The sequence below is a fragment of the Oryctolagus cuniculus genome, chromosome 8 (assembly GCF_964237555.1).
Source record: "Oryctolagus cuniculus chromosome 8, mOryCun1.1, whole genome shotgun sequence".
Lineage (NCBI taxonomy): Eukaryota > Metazoa > Chordata > Mammalia > Lagomorpha > Leporidae > Oryctolagus > Oryctolagus cuniculus.
Window position 1 is genome coordinate 84,343,167 of NC_091439.1, and position 26,494 is coordinate 84,369,660.

The 26,494-nt window shown below is 45.1% G+C and overlaps 1 protein-coding gene across 3 annotated transcripts in view; it reads left to right on the top strand.

Annotated features, from left to right (window-relative positions):
- RASGEF1B (RasGEF domain family member 1B) overlaps positions 1–26,494 on the top strand; it is a 653,322-nt gene that overhangs the window by 577,469 nt on the left and 49,359 nt on the right. For 2 of the 3 annotated variants that reach the window (XM_070047975.1, XM_051820184.2), the window contains exons 6-14: positions 11,344–11,526; positions 13,243–13,365; positions 13,695–13,832; positions 20,088–20,300; positions 20,778–20,852; positions 22,264–22,359; positions 22,475–22,577; positions 23,245–23,324; positions 24,364–24,459. In XM_070047975.1, the coding sequence (XP_069904076.1) occupies positions 11,344–11,526; positions 13,243–13,365; positions 13,695–13,832; positions 20,088–20,300; positions 20,778–20,852; positions 22,264–22,359; positions 22,475–22,577; positions 23,245–23,324; positions 24,364–24,459 (1,107 nt within the window). Of the gene's footprint in view, positions 1–315; positions 493–11,343; positions 11,527–13,242; positions 13,366–13,694; positions 13,833–20,087; positions 20,301–20,777; positions 20,853–22,263; positions 22,360–22,474; positions 22,578–23,244; positions 23,325–24,363; positions 24,460–26,494 lie in introns of those variants that run through there. The other variant, XM_002717085.5, reaches the window with a different exon arrangement.

The window sequence follows — 26,494 nt, forward strand, 5'->3', positions numbered from 1 at the left end:
CACACACACACACACACACAGCGCTGCACAAACAGCCGGTCTTTACAGGTATAAATGAATACACACACACAGCGCTGCACAAACAGCCCCGGGCAGGTGCACTCAGGGCGTAACGCACGCCGCCTGGGCGAGCCCGACCGGCGCTGCTGCAGAACGCGGCGCGCAGGGCCCCGGCGGCCTCCGCGGCGTGGGCGGGCCCCGGGCCCTGGAGCGGCGGGAGTCCCCGGCCCACTGGGGCTCGCGGGCAGGTCCCGGGGCGGCGTGGGCGGTCAGCCGCGCCGTGATTGGCCCGCGCCCGGCGGGGCGGGGCGGGCGCTGGAGAAGGGGGTGTGCGCGGCGGCCGGGGCCGTAGTTTCAGTATAAACAAGGAGCCCGGCGGCACAGGGCCGATTTTCCCCTCGGCTTCCCGCGCTCTTGCGCTCCCGCTCCTTCGATCGCATTCGTGGACGCGCTGCAAACGGCCAGGAGGCGGAAGACCCGGGTGACCGGCGGGTAGGTGGTTCGCGGGCCAGGCTGGTCTCCCGGCAGGGTCCCGCGCCCGGCGGCGGCGGGGGTCGCGGGACTGTGCTCCGCGCCGCGCCGTCCTCGGAACCCCGCGAGCTGGGCTCTGGGGCTGCGCCCCGCGGCCGGGTGGCGATCCTGGGGCCGGGAGAGCGCTGCGCCCAGCGCCAGGCGAAAGCCTGGGGCCGCAGGAAGTCCCCCTGCCGGGCCGCCGCGCTCCCAACAGGTGCGAGGCTGAGCCGCGGAGTCCCGGGCGGGGATCAGTGTGGCTGGAACGCGGCTGCGTCCTCCCCGACCCCGCACCCAGGCCTCCGGTTGGAGATGTTGGTAGTTTCTGAGGCTCTGTCGGAGTTCAGGTCGCGTCTCATCTTTTTCCCATCCGTCTTTCCTTCCCGTGCACACCTGCGTTGTTTCCTTCTGTTTCTGGGCTACCTTTTTCCGTGTGTGTGTGTGTGTGTGTGTGTGTGTAAGTTTATTTCTTTGTCGGTGCGAGAGGGTGTGGGGTTCGACTCTTAGGAGAAGGGGGCAGGCAACAGAAACCTCTACCCCTGACTTTCATCCCTGGTTCACCTGGTGCCCTTGGGAGACACTGAGTCGCATTGCTTTTTGTCTGAGCTCAAGTGAGTCGCCTTGGGTCACCGGCCCGGGAGATACTCATAGGAGGTTGGGGGTTACAACTGGGAGTCTCGCGTGCTGTCAGTGTGAGGGAGGCTGTCGGACACCCTCACTGCTGTACAAGACAGGGGTCTCCGCGCGCGGCGCGTGTGCGTGTGTGTGTGCTTGGTGCCATTTGAGTATTGCCAACCAAACTGGTGCAGTTCAGGCGAGAGCAACGTAGCTGAGTCTTCTGACCGCGCATGGGGAGCCCCGTTCGGATGAAGAGCACCCGGGAGGTCCAGGCAGAGACTTTGTCCTGTGACTGTGGATGCGTGGGTCTTCGCCTGTGAATTCAGTGTGCACGGATGAATGCGCACACACGTTTGTGTATGTGTGTTTGGGCTGAAGCGTCTCCAAGGAACCCTTCGTCAGCAGCGCCATGTGATGACGGTCAGGAACTGCTGGTGTGGTGGATCTATATTTAGCTCCCATGATCTCTCGTGGCCCAGGGGGCGTCTCTGAACCGGGTGCATAGAGGGCAAGAGGCCAGGGGACGGGGAGGCGCTCTTGCAAGACATCTGGCACAGTCAGACTCAGATGGGGTGAATAATTAGTCTTTGCCCCTGAAAACAGTAGCTACAGCTTGGCTTGTGATGGCTGAGCCTTGAGAAAAACAAGGGGCTTTACAGTTAAGCCACATATGTACCTGGTGGGGGATTTGGGAGGAAACAGCTGATCAGATGAGGTTTAGAGCAAATGTAGATGCAATTTCCAAAAAAAAAAAAGGAAGGTGAAAAATTCTTGGCTGTTGAGATTTTTTTCAAGACAGGAAAGAATGACAGCTTGTTTGGCCCTGTGATTGTAGGTGATCTTATTTGGGGGTGGGGGGACGGATGATGGCTGAGTCAGTGAGGACCCAGGGCACTGGTGACAGAGGTCAGAGTTCTTGGGCAGTGCTTGCCATGTCATGGCCTTCACGTGGATTTTTTGCAGTGGAGACAAGATCAACCGCTGAACAGCAAGTTTTTTTGTAGGTATTCTTACCCTGTGTGTCCATCAATCCTTTGTTTTCCTTGGGATGGTAATGTTCTGGCTACTAAGCCTGCCGGCCTTGTTCTTTCCAGGGGTCTAATGAAGTGTTCAAGTCTTTGAGTTGATTTCTCGCTTGGAGCATTTGCAGCCTTGCTCTATTTATGTGCTCCGCTAGACCTTTTATCGGATGCTACCGCACTTGCTAGCGTGGGGTCATGCTGTCTTGTGGCAAAAAGCATCCCCAGAAAATATTTGGATCTGTTATCTTTTTCGCACAGCTTAGCGTCTCACCTTCTCTATTCTTACGTGTATATAACCAAATATTTCTAAGTATGTATCATATAGCAATATATATTTCTATACTAACATTTCATGTTCATAATCTAAATTAGCTCCCAGTTAATGGTGTACAGTAGACACAGTAAGACTGATGGAGTGCAGTCTACCCAGAGGAAGGAGAAGCAGTAAGGAAATGGAATGGGGAAGCACAGGTCCATGCATGTGAGCTGAGAGGTCTGATATGGCACAGGACTCAATGGGATGGTCTGTATCCATTTCCAAAGGCTTCCTGAGGAGTTGGACTTGGGAGGCGGATTGGATGGTCCTAAAGAAGGTACCCCCTTGGAAAGGAGGTGGGGAAAGGGGCTTACTCTGCCTTCCTTGGGAGGAGCAGCCAGAGTCCCTGAAGTAGGGATTGTCTCTTGATTCCAATGCCACAAATAACAAATGGAAAAACCATGATAACACGTTGTGAAGTCTTCAAGAGGCGACCTGGTCTGTCGAAAATGCTGCTTAAGGTGTATGGGATTTTTGCTGGGAGTGGCTGAACTCAGATATCACTTCCTTCCCCTTCTGTTTTTCTAGAACTATGGTTGTCCTTTTGTGGTTTTCCGGTTAAATCCAGGCAAACTAGATCTGTCTCCCAGCCTGGTGCTGGGTGGATTTCTGCCAGGCGCACGAGAAGACCTGGGGCCTTACTGGGTCCTTTACCCTCTCCTCAGGCCTGCAGATCTGCACGCTGGGGCCTGGAGCTGGTGGCTCCCTCTTGGCTCTGTCCTAAAGGCTTCGTTTTGTTGTGCCGTCACCTCATGCACTTGCACCCTGTCACAGGAATGGATGCAGGAAGGGTGAAGTGATGTGTGGTTAGGTCTTCAGCTGCTTTTTGGGTCCATGGGAGTAAGGAGGGTACAGTGACCTTTCCTTGTGCTGATACCTTTATATAGAAGTTTAACATTTTCTTTTAAAAAATTTATTTATATGCTTATTTGAAAGAGAAAGAGAGAGAGGGAAGGAGAAAGAAAAGTCTTCCACCTGCTGGTTCACTCCCCAGATGGCTGCAACTCCCAGGTCTGGGCCAGGCTAAAGCCAGGTGCCTGGGACTCCTGTGTTGGTCTCTCACGTGGATGGCAGGCACCTGAGCCATCCTCTGCTACCTTCCCAGGGACGCTGCATGAGACGCAGAGCAGCTGGGACTCTAGCCAGCACTCAGATAGGGGTGCTGGTATGGCAAGTGGCTGCCCAACCTGCTGTGCCACAGCGTGGCCCCAGATTTGACATTTTCTTGGACAGTCTTTGGCTTTGTTTTCTCTGTGAGTTTGAGTGTTAAGAATTATGAATTTCCAAGAAAGTGAAGGTCAAGATTTCCTCTTAGCCTATTAAATCGATGTTGCTGTCTACCAAATTTTTAAGGTCTCTATTGACCAGTCACTTTGTTTCCTTGGGTTTATGTATTATTTAATTTCAGGGTCTCTCTGTATCTGAAAATTGTTCAGTTGAGTCCAATTGTATTAGGAAACCCTGGGATGAAAATGAGTTTAAGACAGAGAAAGCGCAAATGAGCCTTGTAAGAGAGGAAAAGACTCTGTAGACCCAATGTCTATCTGTTTACATAAAAGAAAAGAATGGAGGGGGAGGGGTAAGCATAGCTTTTCAAGAACTTACAGCCAAAAAAGAAAATTATTGCAGTCATCATGTTACATAAAAAAAGATAAGTAGAAAATTCAACTTCTTACCAAATGTCCTCCCTAAGTGTCAGATTATGTTCCTGCTGAAATGAATTGGATGTCGAAACATAAATCTTTTCATAAGGGGTGCTCCCGTATGATGTTCTACAATTTAGCTTGAGGTCTATCAGGTACTCATTTTTGCTGTTCATTGTAGTAGCCACACGGAGACATTTAATGTAAATTTATTTTAAATTAAGCAAAATGTGGAAGTCAGTTTCCCAGTTGCTCTGGTACTACCAGTCCCAACAGCTTCCTGTAGCTGGGAGCTACTGTACTGGACAGTGTGGAAGAGGAACGTTTCCAAGATCCCAGAAAGTCCTTTCTGATAGCCCTTGATTAGATAATGATGAATTTGATTATCCAGATCATTTTTATTCCTCTGGGAGTTCTCATCAGAGAAGCGCACCAAAGACTTTGGGAAGCGGGACGGACTGGCTTCAGCGGCCAGTGGGCTTCACTTGTATAGCCTGAGTGCAGCCACTTTCCCAGCTCAATAAGCGGAGAACCCTCACACCAGTTTCTCTGTATTTTTTTTCTCTTTGCTTTTCTAAACCTGTCCCAGCTGTTACTGCTGGAAAGCCCCAACCCTTTCAAACACAAGGGAGAAGGAGCCATCTACTGTTCATATCAGGAACTGCATGAAAGTAGGAGATGATAAACGTACTTAAGGCTTGATGAATGACAACTTGTATTGGATATTCAGTTCCCACACAGTGCAGCCTTATCTCTTAGGAAAGTTTTAGAGGACCTTCCAGACCTGTTTAGAGTTTCTGTGTGCTAAAATGCCATTTTGTGTTTTGATAAACTTCTAACAACATCCACAAGACAAAAAATAACAAAGCTTTATTTTTCTTCCTGGGAAACCAAGGGTGGTAACCCTTTGAGTCAGAAGTCCCTTGCCCCATCAGCTAAGAACTACTGAAGTAGCATTGAGAACAAATCAAACAAAATGCAAGTTCATGTTTTTGTAAGGGTGTTTATAACTCACAGAGGGGAGAAATAATATCACATTTCATTGTGGAGAGAAATAGGACTTCCAGCCTCAAAAATACTGATGTTCCTCCCTTAAGTCTGATGTCTGCAAAGCCTCTGGGACTCAGTGCCAAAGAATGTACTTATCTCGGAGTTCCTTACTTTCTGTCCACATGCCAAAGAAGTGAGTGGATCCTGTATCGCCACCTTAGAGTTATTTTCCTCTCCATACAATATTTCCTTTTTCAAGGAGCTTAGCAAAGGTGTAGCACTTAGACAGTTTCTGGAGATGCTAATAGAAATATCTGTTGTCAGGATTTCCCTGTCTGAGAAAAGAAATAAGATAATCCTCTAGATGTTTTCAAACTCAAAATAAGCTCTGTTTTTAGAGTCAGGAACTTGACTTTTGCCTTTCGCCTGGACTCAAACCCAGAGTTAGATTCACCCTCGAAGGGTGCAAGCTTTGTATTCTTCAAGCAGTGCCAAGAGGGAGCTAGAACTGAAGAGGCTGGCTGGAGTATGCCTTATAATTCAGATCACTGCTGCTCACAGTGAAGAAACCCAATGTTGAAGGTTTATCCACGGTGCAAGTTCCTTGGAAATCCAGATGGGAACTGAGGAACCAGCAGATCCAAGGTATTAAATTAAACTTCTTCCCACTAAACAGATCTGCTCTCAAAGTTCAGCTCTGATGGGCAGGACTTCCTCTGCTTCAGAGTTCCTCTTCTTTGTCATCGGTCCTTTTTAGTTGAGATACAAGCCCAGCATTTGAACGGAAATTAAAGTATTATGGCCAACGCAAAGGCATTGACTTTAGCACAATATCTCAGTAAAGCACTGTGCCATGAAATATGGTTTTTTAAAAAATATTTATCTTTCTTTTGACTCCTACATTTTCTATCTCATTCTCAGGAGTGTAAAGGAAATGCTGAATTGGCATTCTGGTAGGGATTTACAAGGCACCTGTAACGGACATTGAGGGATAGCTTTTGATTTAGGTCCCACACCATCTTTTCCTCGACCTCTCTTCCAATTTGAATAGTCACCTGAAACCACCTTATCCTGGCGCACCTGCTTTGTCATAAATAACCGCGCGCAACAGCAGCCACTGATTCAGACACAGGCTGCTGTTTGGAGAGAGGCAGCTTTTCGTCTGGTGTTGTCGTTGCCCTGAAACCATTAGGCATGCTTTTCAAGTCCACTCGTCCCATTAATCACCCAGAGCTTGCTTCCTTGCCGCCGGATCAGTGTGAGCCTGAACTTTTTCAGGGTCCTTGGAAGAACATGATATATCTTTGTGACTGAATTAGCTGGCCCTGGAAGATGCCTCGGCCGTCAAGCAACGTTTCAGCTTACCAAATCAATTTCAAGAATGAATATTCATCGTGTGTACCTGGGTTGGATATACCTTTACTTCCTGGAGGAAACCTTTCCAACATACCCTGCCCTCTGTACCCTAATGTGGGGGTCTCTAAGCTTTCCCAAAGCCCATTTCTGTTGACTGTTACCTCACTGCATCTCCTCCTGCCTCAAAAGACTGCCCAAAAGCCGTTTTGCATAGCTTCACTCAAACCTAAAGAGTCCCCATTTTTTGCTTCTCTTTAACTCAGTTTGATTGCAACTATCGGGAAACACAAGTATTTCTGGGTTTTTGAGGAACCTGGATGTGCTGGACCAGGGTTCCCTTCAGGGCTAACAAGCTCTACTCTGTGGTAGAGAACTAATAAATGGGCTCCCATGCAAGCCGGCACAGCGTCCACTGATTCTGGGGCTGGAACTCCTTGAAAGTATGATTCTGTGGGGGGATGGGGAAAGAAGTTTGTGATCTCCCTAAAAAGTTAAGAACCACTGAATAGAATAATATTTGGGGTTGCAAGAGACTGGCTGACAAATGAAACTCTTTTGTAAAGTGAGAAACACTCGCAAGATGAACCTGTATGATTTCTATGAAGTTAGCACAGAGATTCGCCACCCACCCACCCTCCCAGGAAATGACTCCTTTGAAATTTGGCTTAACAGTAAACTAATGACGGAATTTGACTTGCTGCTATGTCAATTTGCCTTGCGACGCTTGGGAAAGAGTCAGCTTAGCCTTGCTTCCTGGAGCAGTCGTTAGCAAGTGGACTTGATAGTACCCAGAGATAAATACGGCTGTGCATGCCCATGTCCAGTACTTTGGATCTGAGTTTCTTTCTTAACAAGAACTAAGCCAGTGTTTGATCTTCTGGGCCTCACTTTTCATTTCCAGAACAGGGCTAATGACCTGGACATGGGCTCTGAGTAATTCTGAACCAACAGGAGCCCTTGGTGTGGGTAACAACAGGGAGGCACTTGAGAAAGAACAAACCACTGTGTTTCTCTTCTTCGATGTTTAAAACCAAGATTCACACACAGTACAGTACTTTCTGTACCATGCTGCGGACTTCTTGTGTTGACCAAATGCTCTGTCACACAGGCAACAGAGCCTTCAAGGAAAGCCTAGGCTGGCCCCCTGGCTACCAAGTGTCCAGATGATTCTGTATGATTACTGTGACTCACGTTCTTTGTCTGTTTTTTTTTCCTAGATATCTACAAAATATATACAAAAATATTGTCATTTTACTGGGCCCAACATCCCATCCATCATAAGATGCTCTGTTCTTTCATATGTTGCTAAAAACTCCCTGTCAGTTAAATATGTTTTCTTATCTCTCAACTGTTTTCATGCACCTCAGTTTTTAATTTGTATTTTTGTTTGAAGTACATGTTAGAATCTCTGAAATCTCTTTGTCTCCCTGTGCTTTGATTACCAAGGTCAGTGGCTTTAATACTGCTGTTGACAATGTGACTTTAATGAGAGTAATTAATGCTGTTCATGTTTCTTTGGAGCCAAGATTTATGTAGAACAAGTAAAACATATAAATTATCCTAATAACCTATTAGATGGATTCAAGACACATTGGCAGGCTTTTTCATTTTATGGCTAAACGTTAGAAGTTCAAAGAAGACCATTTGCAGTCTGGCATGATGTAGTGCAATAAATTTGGAACCTAGGTTTGAAACCCTACCTTAACTGTCCCTTCCTTGATATGTAACCCTTGATGGATAACCTTGATGTGTAGCTTTTCTGAACCTCAGCTTCTTGTGCAGTCAAAAAAGTATAAGGCTACCTGCCAGATGGGGCGTAGTGGAATTCAGAAAGGCATGGTGGCCAGGACACTTAACAAGTGGGAACCAGTGACATTTTCAGAGCATTCCGTGCTGTGGATCTCAGGAGTGGAGCTTGCAGGGGAATTCAGAGACGTCAAGGCTGTGGAATGGGGACACCTTTCCTGGCACATAAGATCCTCTAGTGAGAACGTATAGCTGACAGAGAGAGGAGGAATTAAGGACTGGAAACATTGTCCAAAGCACACGGAGAGGTACCAAACTATGACGACTGTGCACAAAGAAGGGTCTGGAGTCCCTGTCAGTGCATTGCATCTCTGCACTTGGTTGATGATTGCTCTGCGCAAGTACAGCAGTCAGGGTGGCTCCTAGAAAATGAAGCCCACTGATCAGCAACGTAGCTTTGGGCTAATTAGTAGGCAGAAGGTGGCCTGTGGCATCCTCTCTTCTTACAATTGATTTTTCAGGCAAAATGAGCTTTAACCCCAATGAATTCACCTTGCTTTGGTTTCCATGACTATTTTGTAGCAGTTTCTTCTGGCCCTTGTTGGAGAGTGCTTTCTAAGTGTTGATAGTTTGTAGCTCTTCAAAGAAATCTTGTGAGTGATCCATTTGCAAGGAAATAGTTCTAGGTGACAAATTCCAGATCTTCTTACTCACCCACCTGTCCCCAGGCAACCACTGCTAATTGATTGCAGTTGGAAAGTGAAATGAAACCTACTCTCTAAAGCCTGGACCAGGTGATGTCTGTGGTCCCTCTGTTTGTCTTATTTTCTGGAGTTCCCAGGTACCAGCCACCTGTCTCCTGCAGGCTCTGTGTAGGCTGAGTAGAGAAAATTCATGGTTCTTGGCAGAAGAAATCCCAACTGCTAGGACAGAGTGAGTTCCTTTTCTCAGCCTGCATATGAAGGCCACTATGTACTTCGTTAATAGCTGTTGGCTTTTTTAACCCGGAGGCAACCAAATCCAGACAGAGGGCTTTCCAAGGTGGTCGGAAGTAACTTCCAGGTGCTTCTCGTCTCGGCTCCTCAGCTGTCCATTTTAGGACATTCTGATTTCTCAGGCAAGGGTAGCTTGATTCTTTTCTTCCCACAAAGGACGGCTCATTTACAGCGATTATATTGCATCAGGCTTGTACTTGTGGAAAACTGGCTATCTGAAGAGTACTTTGCCCACTGCCTTTATAAATTGTTCACGTTGAGTTATTTATTTAACTACAGTTTCCACATATGAGCTCTTCCCAACTAAGGGGATCTGGGTGACACATGTGCTAACTAACATTGCAGCCCATCACGCCTGATCCTTTGGCTCTGATAACCATGCCCTACCCAAACTAGGGGTGTGGAACCTGTGACCTTGATACAGACAGATCTCCTGTAAAGAGTGGTTCTTAGTAACCACTTTGCTTCCCATCCGTGGCTATTTTTCCTTGGGTCTCTAAGTTCGCCCTTGGCACTGGTGTGTGGCTGGGACAGAACACCCAGAGCGTAAGTCTTGTTTTGATTTCTTTGTCTTGATGCTGCTTTTGCTAGGTTGGCTTTACTGTTGGTGTTTGCCCCCTAACACTCCAGCCCTGGCCGACCCTCTGGTGAGGCTCCTATTCAGGGGGCCTTGCTCAGTGTCCATCCTGAGCTGTAGCAGGAACAGATGCACCCGGATTGATGGATGTGACTTCCCTGGCCGGGCTCCACACCCCACCCCCATTTAGATGCAAATATCTTTTGATATCTTGAAAAGAAGGATTAGGCCAGGTTGTGTCCTCCTGCAGCCTCCACACTCCCTGTGAGCACAAGGCCTGCAGTTTGGCTTCTCCTCATTGTTTGCCTTCTGAAACCCTGAGTCTGGGCGGCTCTTGAATGCCTTCATTGTCCAGGCGTGCTGCCAGAAACCAGGAGTCTATTCTCCCGGCCTGGTGCTCTGTCCCTAGAAATCCAAGTAATAACTTAATAGCCTCTGGTCTCTGCTGAGTGCCCTGTGACAAGGGCTTTGTGAGTTGCAAAGCACACAGATGGAGAAGAGCAACTTGTTTTGGGACTGTCACAGGCCTCCTTGTTGCCCATCAGGTGTCTTCCTAGCCTGCCTATTTACTGAGAGCTGACATTCCCAGAATTGGACTCCAAGCACTGAGAATAACAATGTCCGATCTTCTAGGAAAACCTAGGGCCTCCCATTGAGTGTCTTGATGCTTGCATACACTGGAGGGGGCTTCAAAAAGTTCATGGAAAATGCAATTACAAGAACATTTATTTTGGTACAAAAGAAGTTTTAAGATCCATACATAGTCTGCTCATTGTATGCACTCTCCATTAGCCTTTCGAAGTCCCCCCTACATACATAATAAGCACACCCACATGCACTGTGTATTTTACTCTATTTGCAAGTTAGCTTTCTCAGCTTCTTTGCTTGTCCCTCTTGGGTATGCTGTACCTCCTCCCAGCCAAATTAGAAGGCTTCTTCATTTTACATCAGGGAAATAGTCCACATAGTGCACTTAAGCAGTCCAGTCACCCTTCACAACCAAACATGAAGGAGTGATACCCAGATATGGCAGCCAGAGGCTTAAATGGAAGTCTACTTTCACTCTTTCAGGCTGAGCATTTTAAGGTATTTGTATGAGATTGATGCTCAGAAGTATGCGTACCTGTGGCACTCAAAGAGCAGTGTGGTTCTTGTTGCACTATCATCCTGTGTCAGAGCCTAAACTCAATTTTTTAAAGATTTTATTTATTTTTATTATTTATTTGAAAGGCAGAGTTACACAGAGAGTGAGAGAGGTTGATCTTCCATCTGCTGGTTCACTCCCCAAATGGCTGCAACAGCCAGGATTGAAGCCAGGAACCCGGAACTTTTCGCTGCGCTCTCGGGAGCACTAACAGGGAGCTGGATCAGAAGTGGAGCAGCTGGGACATGAACTGGTGCTCACAGGATGCTGGCATCTCAGGCTGTGGCTTCACCTGCTGGACCCCATATTTTTAAAAAATAAAATTGCCTGTTTTCCTCCTTGCTCTTAAAGCTTAGTGCCAATCTAGTTGGCTTTTCCTTTCGCACTGCAGATTGCTGACACCGCGCTGTCTTCCCTTCTCTGTAGGAAAGCATGCCTCAGACGCCTCCCTTCTCAGCGATGTTTGACAGCAGTGGCTACAACCGAAACCTCTACCAGTCTGCCGAGGACAGCTGCGGAGGGTTGTGCTACCATGACAACAACCTGCTCTCCGGGTCCCTGGAGGCCCTCATCCAGCACCTGGTACCCAATGTGGACTACTATCCCGACGTAGGTGTTCACTTCTTCTGAAACACATCTGCAGTGTTGAGCAGAAATGATAATACAGTAGGCAGGGACTGGGAATTCCTCTAGGAAATTTTTTTCAATAAGAAATTGCATGTTGACTGTTGAGATCAGTTTGAGCCTGAGTGTGAGTCAGATTTTGGTGTACTCTAGTTATCAGTTTCTTTTCAAGCTATGTACCCCATTGTAGGCAGTCCAGTACCATCCAAATGAGGTCTACATAGAGTTGTCTCACACATACACATGGGTCCTTAAATAGAAATGCCACAAAACATTGGAAACTCCCAGAACATCAAATGCTCCTTTGGTTTTCAAGACCATCACTGTGCTGGAAAAAGTGAACATAGCCAGGGAAAGTAGGTGGAGAGAGCACAATATTTCTACTCAAGATGTGGTTCCTTATAGATTGGACATCAGATGTTGTGTTAGCTTTTGTTTTATGGTGATAACTTACATTCATATAGACAGTACTTTCAAACTTAGGGCATTCATTTTGTGTTGTCTCAATCTTTATATTACTACCAAGAGGATAGAGAGGAGAAAACTGAAATGAAGGGTGCTGAGTGTTCACTCGTGGTCTCACTCCCAGCATCAGGGAGCAAACCCAAGGTTTCTTTCTGGAGCAAGTGATTTCTATCCCCCTCCCTTATACTGCAGCTGCCTCTGTGGCATCAAGTTCAGTAGCACAAGGAGATTCACTAAGCAGCTGGTTATTGGTAAAGATTTTATGAAAATATCCAGAGACTGCATTCATTTTTTATAAACATAATAATAACCTCAGTGTGCAAAGGATGGCTTGTGCCTGCCACACTAATTCACCATCCTGTTTTCTTACTGAGTTATCTCTCTGTGAGATTTGTTGCATAGTGTTTTCAAATATGTTGCCACACAGGGAAAACTTGTCATCAGAAGTAAAAAGAATTCCTTGTTCAGCCCTGTTAAGTGTTTATGAGCTCCTGGAGGTGCCTAAGGGGGCTGGGGGAGAAGCCCTGGAATTTCTCTTTTCGCTGGGAGAGCGAAACTGTTCTGGAAAATAAGCACAACTTCATTACGGGCTTCTGGGGAGACAATGTGGTTAAAGAAAAGTAGAGAGTGTTAAATTGTGCTTGATCAAATTGCATGGCCCTGGGGCGAGTGAATAGGCCCTTGGAGAGGCTGTGTTCAGTGTCCTCCCACAGACACTGCAGCGTGCTGCACAGGCATACTGGGCATTCTTGAGCTGAATGTGGGTAGGGTGGGTGGTTTTTGTTTGTTGTTGGGTTTTTGAGTGTGTGTGTGTGTGTGTGTGTGTGCACCCATAGAGTGCAGTTTTTATTGGCTTTGGTTTTGGTTCACAATATCTGGACACAACCAGATTCTGTATGGGGGGTGTATTTCAGTTGAGCTTCCTTCTCTCAAGGTTGCAGTTCATCCTTCTTCACTGGCTCCCTGACGATGAGTGGGAAATGTGCTCTGAATGGTTCCGGGAGCCAAACTCACCCTGTACTTCTGTTCTTTTTAGTGTGCTTTAAGGGAGCGGAGGCGGCAGAGGCTAAAGAAGATACCCCCGTTACACTGTTCCACTGCTGGTCGCCGTTCCTTTTGACCCTGCAGATGCTAATGTTGCTCGAGAGAAATTAGTGAACGGAGACATAGAGCTGATAGGAAAAATCCTAACTTCAGAGAGCGTGTAACCATGATGCTGTTTTTCTCTTGCTGCAGAGAACGTACATATTTACCTTCCTGCTCAGTTCCCGGTTATTTATGCATCCCTATGAGCTCATGGCCAAAGTTTGCCACTTATGCGTAGAGCACCAGAGACTAAGTGATCCTGAAGGCGATAAGGTAATGATACATTCTGAACTTTACATTTTTTTTAACCTAGGTAGGCCCACACTGTGGCTTAGATCTTGCGAAGCTGATTTTCTTAAGTAACCCCAGCATAGCTCCAGGCTGAAGTGCACACAGGCAAAGGGAACTGGGAAGGTCTAGAGAAAATAGTGTAAATTCAATCATTGGAGGAATCTGGGGTCCCAGAAGCACTGGAGCTGCTTCTTCCAACCCAAAGACTTTGCTCTAGAAGTGTATCCATGACACTGTTTGTAATGATTTATTTGATGTAGTCCACAGGGATTCAAACCACCGAATTCAATTTGCTTTTTTGTCCCCCCTAGAACCAGATAAGAAAAATCGCACCTAAAATTCTTCAGCTCCTGACAGAGTGGACGGAAACATTTCCTTATGATTTTCGGGATGAAAGAATGATGAGGAACTTAAAAGATCTGGCTCACCGCATAGCCAGTGGCGAGGAGGTGGGTAACCCGAGTTGGGCACAGCCACTGGCTTTTCCAGGCACAGGCTTGGGTGGGGGAATGGTGCTGAGATACGCATCAGAAGCTCACCTGCTTCCTTTCTGTTTGGCCTTTGGGCATGCCCTACACACGGCATGTTGGTCTGTTGGATATGCCGAGTGGGGATGATTACACCCTCCCACTTCAGAGGGAAAAGATCTGGAGGTATAGGTGATTAATTTGGGGGTATGTTCTTGTCGATTCATGCACAGGACTCGTGTTGTAAATAGGCTTTGATTTCATTTGATTTTGCTTTTGCCTTTCATCCTTCCACAAAGTTTTGACATGGCTTGTTATATAACACACAGCATATTAATAGATTTAAACACTGAGATGTTGAATTGATAACATAGTAATGTATTAACAGATAGTAAGAACTATATGCATAAATCTTAAGTAGAAATACACTATGGAAGGGAAAAGCAAATCTATGGGTATTGACAGCCAGTAGAGCAGCTTCTGGGGTTTGAGTTTAAGTTCAAGGTAAAAGAGAAATGCAGTTGACTATATAATTTTCAGTGTCAGGAGAAAGGTACATTCATCTTGAGGGCATTAAATGAAACTATTAAAAACTTTCTTTGGGGGCTTTGTTTAGAGGGCTTAGGCAGAGGTGCTGTGTGTAGCGCTGGGTACAGTGTTCACAACAGAGACTCTTGATCAGAGCTGAAGTCATAGATTAATGTGCCTACTGACAAGGCTGACACCTGGGGGAGGAGGAGAAGACAGAGAAAATGATCCAAGCCTTCAGGTGCCTGGAAGTTGATCCAAGGCTAGGACCCAGCATAGGTGCAGATGGAGAGTGAGTCTCTGAGATAATCTTCCATAAATATCCCTTCCGTCAACTGAGCCTTTGATAAGAGCTAACTAGCTGTGACAAATTCAAGGTTATCCTCTTTGAAGCAGGCCCGGAGGGCTGGTCTTCTGTGTGGAGGCGGGTTGGGCAAGGCTGTCTTTGTAGTTTCCATGTTGCTGCTAAGCTTCTGGGAGCAAGCTCGATAGGCAGGGAAACAACATTTTCATAGAGAAAAGAGTAGGCAAAGCGCTTGGCAGTTGACAGTGATGTCTCACTTTACTTGTCTTAAAGTGCATTTCCCCATCATGAATAATCTTCCCTGAGAACTCCTTCTTCCAGTGATGTGCTGGAAAGATAACATAACAGGACACCCTATCTGTTCTGTCTAATTCTTGTGAGTACATGTTAACGCCATTTCCCCAACTTAACAACAACAAAAAAAATCAGAGCAGAATTATGTGAGATTAACACTTGGAATATTTCTATACAGCTTTCTTGCTTTGTGTTTTACACATGAAAATCACTCAAAAGGCGGGGAGAACTGAAAAGAGCCAAACAAGCAGCCTTTTGACCCTGGCTCCTTATCCTGGGTTAATCATATAGTCTTGGTAGACCCTGGCTCCTTATCCTGGGTTAATCATATAGTCTTTGTAGACCCTGGCTCCTTATCCTGGGTTAATCATATAGTCTTGGTAGACCCTGGGAAGTTGAGAAGGTTTTGAGCATGAAAAGAGAAATCAAGTGTCACTGAGAAACTGATTAATCTAGGAGTTGACTGGCGAGCGGTCACCTGCCAGGATAAGCTTGCGTTTCCCAGGGAGGTGTTTTCTTTGGCTGCGTCCATCCAGGGTTCAGGAATTGGGTCCACACTTGATGGTTGGTTGTTGTGTGCTTTGGCAAATCCTCCAAATTCTTTACCCCTTCCTCATCTGTCCGTCAGAGTTAGCAGCTCTCCGTGAATGTCCTTGTCAGCTCCAAATTCCATGTATGTGTGCGATGCGTGCTCTTTGCCCGGCAGGCTCCTTATCTGTCTTGAGCTTAGGCGCTCCTCCTGCCAGAGACCCCCACCCCCCCAACTCCAGTTACACCCTCCCTCCCGTTGTTGCTCCCCCCTTCACACACCCTGTGATTAGTAATGACTTCCTTTTTTATTGCTTATTTTCTAGGCTCCATGCTGTGCCCTCTTTGCTCACTCTAGCGTCCTTAACTGCCAGCTGAGAGCCTGCCCCTTAATAGGCTCTTGGTCGTGTTTGGGAGAACGAATGAATGAGCAAACAACAAAATCAGCTCCTGGGTTAGGAGAACTGTGTCTCCTTCCACTGGAAGCAACCTGAGCATGGGTCTGCCTGGTTGCTTCCTGTCTCTGACTTTCGATGTATAGAAATATATACAAATTTATGTTCTTGGCAGCCAGTGAATCCAGGTGTGCCCTCTGTATAATTTAGTCAGGTTCTTCTGAATCTGTTAGGACAGTTCCACATAATTTGGCTTAATATGTTTCCCCCCTGGGGATCTGCCCAAAATGAAGTGGTTTATTAGGACTTGCCTGCAAGAAACATGAAATGAAACTAATGATTGAATTACATGACAAATGACTATAGTGGGTAGAATGCAATTTTCTCTTCCTTAAGGGGCTGGTCTTTATAATAAGAACTTCTATCCTTATTTGCCAGGTAATTACCGTCACTGGCATTTGAAGTTATAAAGAAGAATAAGTGCATATTTAGCAATTCATGACTCAGTGAAGAAGCATGCGTAATAACACAAAGCTTGATTTCTCAAATGGAATCAAATGGTGGCAGGAAACTTTTGAAAGTGGTTACATACATTTCTCTCTCTCATGTCCACACACACACACGCACACTGCTATTTGAATAACCTCTTTTTCTATGGTATACATTTTTTTCCCTTATGTGAGGATCCTTCGAAATGTTTGTGGAAAAATGCAATTAAAAGTTGAGTTTATTTTGGTGCACAACACTTTGAAATCCATGCATACTTTTTCTACAATACACATTTTCCATGAGCTTTTTAAAGACACTTTGTATGCAAGGATTTCAAAATGTTTTGCACCAAAATAAACTCACATTTCAATTCCATTTTTCCATGAATGTTTTGAAGTACCCTCGTGTTTTGCAGCTGCTTCTTGTTCCCTGGCTGTACAATTTCTCCACTTGTTCCTTTAAAAACTCTTTAAGTGCAGAATAAAATCAACCTCCAGAAATGGTAGTGGAGCATTTGTGCTCACGTGCTGCTGTGTGTCAGAATGGATTGAGGAACGCTGACACCATGTTGCACCTCAAAGCAATCCAGGGGTCTCTTGGGGTAGGACTGAGACTGCAAGCTGATTCCCTACAGCTGTCTCTTTTGCTGGACAGTGGTATCCTCAGGTGGTAACCTGAAGAAATGTGGTAGTTTTCGGGTTAAGATACTTTCTGTGGGAACCTGGGGAGGGAATGGAAAAGATGTGTGATACAGGAATGAGAATGTGCATGGAATAGAACATATCATGAGATACAGAATACTGGTGATGTTTTTTAAAGATTTATTTATTTTTTTGAAAGTCAGAGTTACACAGAGAGAGGAGAGGCAAAGAGAGAGAAAGAGAGGTCTTCCATCCACTGGTTCACTCCCCAATTGACCATAATTGGCCCAACTGGCCAGAGCTGTGCCGATCCGAAGCCAGGAGCCAGAAGCTTCTTCCAGGTCTCCCATGCGGGTGCAGGGGCCCAAGGACTTGGACCATTTTTTACTGCTTTCCCAGGTCTTAGCGGAGAGCTGGATCGGAAGTAGAACAGCCAGGACTTGAACCGTTGTCCTTATGGGATGCCAGCACTGCAGGTGGTGGCTTTACCTGCTACTACGCCACAGCACTGGCCCCACAGATAATATTTTGAAATGAGTTGTTGTAAGTGTTCCAAGTGAAAACACCTTTTATTTTTTTAAACACGTCTTAACATCTATGTTATCTATGGATGTGGTTTGTGTTTGTGTGAGTTTGACATTCATCATATCTTACTTTTTCACTCAGTAATATATCATGGGAAACTTTCCTTGTCAACAGACAGTGGTGACCTATTTGGTATCCCCACATGGGACTGGGCTGTGGCTGTTCTTTCTAGAAACTCTGTTCTTAGAAACAGAATTTATTAGAGGAAGAGAGAGAGACAGACAGACAGAAAGAGACAGAAAGAGAGAGCGCTCCCTAAATGCCCACAGGGCCTGGGTCAGCCTGAAGCCAGGAGCTGGGAACACAGTCCAGGTGCTCATGCGTGTGTCAAGGCTCTAATTACCTGAGCCATCAGCCTGACTCCCAGGGTCTGCATTAGCAGAAAGCTGGAATCAGGAGTCAGAACCAGGAATAGAACCCAAATACTCCAATATGGGACACAAATGCCTTAGCTTCTAGCCTAGATGTCAAAATCCTCAAGCAAGTAAATTCTTCAGGCAGACATTTTAGAAGTTTTCTTGGGAAGACAATGAAAGTCCATCAACCACATCAAACTATGTTTAATGAGTAGTGAGTAGAGTAGTAATACAATGGCAGTAGTGCGTTGCTCTTACAGATCAACTTGTGTAACCGTGGAACTCGAGCATAGTGACATGGGGGAGAGTTCTTCCAAAAAGTTGTGGAAAAATGGAATTGAAATGTAAGTTTATTTTGATGTGAAAACATTTTGAAATCCGTGCATAGAGCTTTTGTAATTCACATCTTGATGAACTTTTTCAACTACCCTGGTACCTCCAAGAATATGTAAGACCATGGGAAATATTTACATACTCTTTAGGAGTCATATCTAATTCTCTTGTAGGCATTTTTTATGACACTGGGGTCAGGGCGCTGAAGAAAGCATTTTAAAATATCACTCCACATTGTGAAACAAGAAGGGATGGTAGAACAGGACTGAGGGAATTAAAGTGACCCTCAATTCCATCTTGAACAGCTTGGAATTCCACGTAAAGAGCCATTTGTTTTCCTTGTCAAGCACACTGGCAAATGCATAGCATCTTCTCAATGCTAACCATAATGCTGTCTGGAAAGCAGCTCTTTTTTAAGTTTCAATTTTTAAAGCATTTGGGTACTTCTTTGGTGATTTTAGGGTTGCCTGAGAACGTAGGGAAGCATCAAGGTCATCTAATGGACCAGTGAAAGATACAAGTGGAAAAGCAGTGACAAAAAGAAGGCCGTTTGTACTTTTTATCTTCAACTAGGAAAGAATGGACCACTTCCAGAAGTGTTGTCATTTTCCTCACCTGCAAACACTTCTTCATTTAGTTTTCTGTAATGTGCTGTGTTAAACAAAATTGCCTCTGTATAAAAAAAAAAAAAAAAAAAAGCTTCTTACACTTACTGGGTTAATCCCATTTAATTTTCAGATAACGAATCTCAGTAAATGATATTGCGGAGCCTTTAACAAGTTAGCGAAACACACACATTGGCCTTTTATGCCTGTGACTTCCCTGGGACTGTCCTCCTTTGGAGCTGGTGTCTCAAGGATCCCGTTAGCATCAACTCAGCCCATGCACCTTTCTCTGGTGCAGGCAGCATTTACCTAGCAGCATAACTGTTGTTTGGCAATTTTTTGGCCCAAGGGGTGGTGTAAAAGAACCCCGTAACCTTTGATAACTGTACCCTAGAGATCAATTGATCATGAAGTCATTTCTTTGACTTAAGTGTTTTAAACATCAAGAGGCTGACGCTTAGCTGACGCTTAGCCGTAATACACACATGGCCCTTTAAACTGGTTTCTCTAAGTATGCGGTTGTAGCATAATGGAGTGGTGAACAATGTTGCACCTGGTGATAGCATTATGGGGAGAATTGCTACATGGGAGAATTTGGTTGTGAACTCTAGAACTGACTCATAAATGCAAAAGAAACAGTCATGAACCAAATAGAGGTCAGACTGCAAAAACGAGTATCCTCTGATTCCTCGTGGTAACTCGTGTTGTGTGTGGAGATTAGCAAGGTGCTTGGGAGAACAGGGGAAAGGAATGGAGTGTCTATGTCCTTAGACCTTTGAGATGGGCTACGATGGCATGGAGATCAGGAAGGTAGCCCTAAGCAAAAGGACCAGAGAACATTTAGTTAAATAATAGTATTCGGTACGCTGGATCCACTCACTAGCTGTAAAATGTCTTAGTGTTTCATGGACGCACCTGATCGGTGCTCTGAATAGCAGCCGGAGTAAAGAACTAAACCTTACACGTCTGAAAAGATACCGGGTATTCATGTGTCTTAGCTGCCAGAGCTGGCTCGGTTCTCGTGGGGGTACCCTGAACCGGGCTGATGCTTCAGGGGGAAGGTAGAGTCATTTGGAGACATTGTCTCTGAGTTTGCCTGGCGGCAACCAAGGACACCCAGAGCGAGGACGTCATCGTGTGCTTGTCCTCCTCCCCCCCCCCCCCCCCCCCCCCCCGCAGACGTACCGGAAGAACGTGCAGCAGATGATGCAGTGTCTGATCCGCAAGTTGGCAGCGCTCAGCCAGTACGAGGAAGTGCTGGCGAAAATCAGCTCCACGTCCACAGACCGGCTCACAGTCCTCAAGACCAAGCCGCAGTCCATCCAGAGGGACATCCTTACCGTCTGCAGCGACCCATACACGTTGGCCCAGCAGCTGACTCACATAGAACTGGTAGGGCTGCTCTCATCACCCCTGCCCTGAACAATTGTGGGTTTGATTTGCTCTGGCAACCAGACCATGTGTTTGCCAGCGGTCATGTCATGGAAGCGGTCAGAAGCACCCAGATGGGAAATAATCTACGAAACAGCCAAAACCTGCTTTGTTTAGGAATTTGAATATGAGTGCTTCTGAGATTCTGGGAATTCACTTGTAAACCAGGCGGAAGAGCAAGAAGTATGTTGCCCTTCCTCATCCTTCGCCTCTTCTTAATTTCCCGCATTACTCCCTCAGTCTTGCGCCCTCTTGTGGAATGTTGACCTTCGTGGAAAATTGCCTTGCAGGTGATGAAAGTGTTGGGGGTTAAAGGAGTATTTTATAAACTACATGAAGGAACGGGAGCTGGTGCCCAGACTCAGTAGAGGGAGTTGACCATCCGTTTCTTTCTGTTTTCTTCAGTATCATTGACCTGCTTCTGGATTTGTCTTTCAGGAGAGGCTCAACTATATTGGGCCGGAAGAATTTGTCCAGGCGTTCGTGCAGAAGGATCCTTTGGACAACGACAAGGTAATCAGGAGTTCAGCCCTGAAGCTAGAAATGGGATTCCTTAGTCTGTGGTCTTGGGTAGAAAAGCTAGAAATCGAAACCATTCTCTTTTTGGTTTTTACATCAGCAAGTTGCTTCTCCCATTAGCCATGTCTGATTCATGGCAGTTTTTCTTGAGCTGGGTCTCCCGAGTGCCTTCCTTCATAGGATGTTCTTACACCATCACTACCTTTTAGCCTTTCCTTCCTCCTCATTGGGAAATTCAATTCGCCTTTCACAGCAAGTAGTTGCAAGCATTTGTGGTGATGAGGGTGGAGGATGAAAACACAATGGATTTATCAGATTAAGTCAGAAAGAAAATAAAAGCAAATGCCCCGCTCTCTGCTCATGATTCAGCAATAGCAGGGGCGGGACAGGCAGGAAGCGCATCCAGCTTGCTGAGCGAGGGTCCTCACTGCTTCGGGCGGGTTTTAAGGTGACTCTCTCATGACAGGCTTGTTGCCTGACGAAAGCCCACACGTCAAGAAAGCAGTCGTGGCTGTGGACTCTAAAGTCAGTGTACACAAATAGGCATCTGCTCCCCAGTGACTTCTAGACGTACGTTCACTTGTTAGGCAACGTAGCATCACCACTGATGGAAGCCACTTTTGCGAGGAGCAGCAGCAGCTGTTTTCCGGCCTTAGAATGTTTCTCTTGGCACAGGAAGTGAAGCTCATGTTTTGCAGCAGGAGGCTCGTGGACTCTTCTGGGGATTTTTTTTTTTGTTTGGAAGGAAGGAAAGAGGAGTATAATTAACCTCTTTAAGCTTGGCCTTGAACTTCAAGATGAGATTAACTTCTCTGGCTTTTGAACAATGTGTTACTCACCCTACTGAAGACTGGTAGGGTAGGTGTCCATTGATCCACATTAGGAGATAGTTTCTTGGTACACGAAGCTCCAAAATTGTGTCCTACGACTTAATTCGCTGAGAAAACGTCTCTAGTCCCCTGTTGTCTTAGCCTTTCCTGGCTGTGTGGAGAGCAGTCAATGCTCACCTCTCATTACTCAGCCACGACTGTTTTAGAATGCAGCCAGAACCCCTCCTTGGAGTTGTGCTTCTGAGGACAGATCCCAGCCAGGGTAACCTCGTTTCCTAGGAAGAGAGGGATGGGCACTTGTATGACTGCACAAAGTACATTCCTAGTCCTTGTGGCTTCACCGGTTTTGGTATTACTGGAAGGACAGTCTAGAATGTTAGAGGACCACTTTCTCGTCCCCTCTTCCCGCTCTTCTCCCGACCCTTTTCTCTTTCCATCTCTTTCCCCTGTATTCTCTCTGGTCCTAGAAAGCTCCCCTAATCCAAATCCAGAATAAAGGCCCATACCCGACAAAATGACAGCCTGATCCATTCTGATTCCCTCCACCTCATCCGTTCTCGTTGCTCTCTCCCTAGAGTTGCTACAGCGAACGGAAGAAAACACGAAACTTAGAGGCATATGTGGAATGGTTCAATCGCCTCAGCTACTTGGTTGCTACGGAAATCTGCATGGTGAGGAAGTAGATCTTCTCTGTGTCCTAGCTCTCAGTGTTGTTTTCTCATACTTCCTTTACAACCGTGGGGCTGCCTGTTAGGTAACTGTTCTCCCGTGGCCTTTCCCACACAGCCCGTCAAGAAGAAACACCGAGCAAGAATGATCGAGTATTTCATCGATGTGGCTCGGGAGTGTTTCAACATCGGCAACTTCAACTCCTTGATGGCAATCATCTGTGAGTATTTTCTGGAGGAAACACGCACTCTTCATTTTTTTTTTTTAATGAGTACTATACTGCAAGTCCCCTGTAGATTTACAAATAGTCTGGTTTTGTGCCTGAAAACTGCTTTCTAAACCTGGGTTATTTTAGAATGTCCATAGCCGCTTTGGTGTAGGTGTGTGTAATCTCTCTTAAGTATGCAAGAATTCATTTAATGTTTTAGTTAATTTATCCCCAGCTAAGTATTCGTCTGTAGAATTTTATTAGAATACAACCATACTTTGTTTATGTAATGATCTAAGGCTGTATCTGCACAGTGACAGTATTTTGTAGTTAAAATACTGTCCCTATGGCCTGCAGTTCCTAAACTGTTTATTTATCTCCCTTTATTAAAAAAAAAAAAGCTCAATCCCTTCTCAACATAAATGGTAAATTCTCTCTCTCTCTCTCTCAATGTCTAACTCTGCCTGTCCAAAAAAAAAGGGTATCAATTAAGTTGTTTCTAGATTTAAAGAGAATTTGCAAGAGAAAGTTGAAAGTTGGAGCTTATTGGTAACTTAATAATTTGCAGGATTTTTATTTGTACTTAATACTTTTTAGGAGTGGAAGTTAGAATGATTTTTCTTATTTCTCTGTTTCAATGTTCTCCTTCTCCACCGCTGCCTCCATTTTAAATGGGAAGCTGGAATGAATATGAGCCCAGTCTCTCGACTAAAAAAAACCTGGGCCAAAGTGAAGACAGCAAAGTTTGACATTCTTGAGGTATGTGGCATTGAAGCCTTACTGTGAAGCAACATTGTACACCTGTAAAGTGGCATTCCTCCGTATGGTCTGCCTCTCCATAAGATAGTACTACAGACCTGGGAAAAGAAAAGAAATTGGAATTGAAAGAGGGGAAATAAAACAGTGGTAGACCTGTCCTTTTAGAAATACAGGTGTCCATTTGGGGGCTAATTGATGGGAGAAGTGGTGACCTGTCAATCATATCACATTATATATCAGATTGGAACAGCTGAGAGTTTGCCTACAAGCTTCATTTACCTACAGTGTCTGAGAGACAGAAATACTCATTCACCATCCTTTCAACAAATTGAGCTAACCTGTATAAAATCCTTCCCAAAGAATTCTGAAGGTAGTAAGAATTGTGCACAAGGGCATGAATGTTTGAATCTTATTTATCTTTGGATTCCTTGGTTTGTTGGCCCTTTGAATCTGCTATCTTTGGCAGCAGTAAGAAATGCTTTCCCTGGTTTTCCCCAAATTAGGAATTTCCATTAGATACATTATGTGATTTTATATATATATATATATATATATATAATATATTTATATATAAGTATATATAAATATAAATGTATTTTCCTTGTTAAATGGTATGTGTCAATATTTGCAAATGATTTGTTAACAAATGCAAAGAACAAGTTCACTGCAAAGTGTCGGGTCACATGGTTGACCATCAACTGGCCCACTGTGTTTCAGATGAAACAAGGAAATATTTCTAGAGCTAGAGTTGGACTCCGTTACCAGTTTTAGGGCTGATCTCAACAGTTAATCTGGAAATGTTTGGTTTAGTTTTAACAACATTAAGGCTGACAGCAGCTTCTGTAAACAAACCACGTGTCAGGAAAGAAAACACCTGTGTTCTAAATGTGTTTCATGTACATGCGTGTGCTTAAGAGGGATTAATCATATTCCTAGTGAGTTCCCTAACTTATTTTGAATTTTCAAGATATTGTTCAATCTGTGATCTTGTAAACTTCCTCCCGGGGAGGAGTAGTGAATATTCTTTTCTCATCCACAGCATCAGATGGACCCTTCCAGCAATTTCTATAATTACCGCACAGCTCTTCGAGGAGCAGCACAAAGGTCTTTAACTGCTCATAGCAGCAGAGAGAAGGTACGTCCTGAAAGCACCGTGTAATTCACGCTGGAGTTGTCATGTCGCACATTGTGAACAGCCACACTGAGCCAACTGCAACTGTTCAGATCCGACAGAGATGTGCATTCAAGAAATTCTAGCACTCAGCACATAGGGAAGGGAATGCTAAGGGGAAGTTGGACTGAGGAAACAGGTGGCTTGATGTAGGACTTTGCAAATACATATTACTGTGTTATTACTTATATTGAAGGGGGTCTTAGTTGTGTTTCAAGCAATAAATTAAGTCATATGTTAAGATGACTAATAGCATTACAGTGATTTGACTTAATGGAAAATAGACATTTAAGCTTTGTACAAGGTGGCTGACTTAATGCAACCTTTTCTCTTAAAAGAATTAGCTTACCTCCCATGGTTAAGTCATTTATTTTCAGAAAGTAGGTTAGTTGCTATAGTGTTAGGCCTGCTGTGACTAATTGGCTGTGCAAGTGGCAGGGAAAAGTGCAGGGATGATATCTGAGAAATTAATGCTCCTACTCTCTCTACCCTACACTTAGACAAGTTAATCCCATCCTGGATGTGCCCCCCTGGACTCTGAGGTTCCTTTCCGGGCAACAGTTGAGTGTTGCATTTTCCTACAGAGAGGAAGGCTGAGTGTTTGAACATTTGATCACTTGATGATCTTGGTGATTGTGTTATTTGAGAAGGAACTACCCAGTTATAGCAAATGGACTAATGAAAATTGCTTGATGGAGGAAATTTTCTATTAGATCCTGTCTTCAAGCGTGTCTTCAACGAATAAAAGAAAATGAGGATGAAGAATATTTAACAGCATCTTAGGGAGCTCCCTCTAAAAAGTTTCAGTCTTGATAATCGCAAATAAAGACAAACACAAAAGCTGCCTTCCAAAATCTCCAAACTGGTTCTTAACACAATCTGAAATGTCAGTCCTGATCATATTTGATAGGTCCCTAAAGACATTACATTTTTAAAATTAACACTGACAAAGCCAAGGAAGGGGTGAAGTAGAGCCAGCCATCTCTCAACTTAGCCCAGTAGGATTCTCCAGCTTTGCAATTTTACTTGCTCAGATCCCAGTACTGCTGTTACTAGATTGAGAAATGGTCCAACCTGAGGTTTTCTAAGACTCAGAAAATGAGCACAAATGTGAGAGGATCCCAGCCCACCTAGTCTCAGGGTGCAGGGGAGGCTGCAGGTGGCTTTGGCAGCTTTCTCAGTGCTGGATGCCAGCCAGGCGCTCTCTGCTGGGTCCTCAGTGGGTTAGGTAGGCTCTGCCTCCAAGAGGAGTCCTAGGAAGCTGCCGCACTGGCCAAATTCTGAAACTCAACCTGCAAAAAAGATTTCACTAGTGGGACTTCTACAGCTTTCTTTTTCAAGAAAAAGTCCCATGTATTCACCCTTTTTGTATCCAAGAAATTGGAATTTTTTTGGTCAATTAAAAAGTATTTGTAATGGATTTGTTCTGTAACTTCTAAAAATGGATTCAGAGTGGGCATATGAATTACACTCTGCCATTGATAATGAAATTTATTGAAGAGGTAGACAGAGACAGAGTAAGTTCCATCTGCTTAACTCCTCAAATGTGCACAATGGCAGAGGCTGGACTGGGTTGAAGCCAGGAGCTAGGAACTCAGTCTGGGTCTCCCACATAGGTGGGAGGAACCCAACCACTTGAGCTATTATGGCTGTCTCCTAGGGTCAGCATTCCCAGGAAGCTGGAATCAGGAGCCAGAGCCAAGTGTTGAAGCAAGGTGCTCTTGCTATGGGACATGGGGTCTTAGCTGTCATTTTAGCCACTAGGCCAGGTGCCTGCCCCTCTTTCCTTTTTTGAGGTTAGGGGAAGTTTTTCTTATTCCAAAATAAAATCACATTTTTTTATTTTAATGCTTTGTCATAGTAAGCCCATCTGTTTTTTTTTTTTTTTTTTTTTTTTTTAAGATTGATTTATTTGACAGGCAGAGTTGCAGGGAGAGACTGAGATTTTCCCATCTGCTGGTTCATCCCCCAAATGGCTGCAATGGCCAGAGCTGGACTG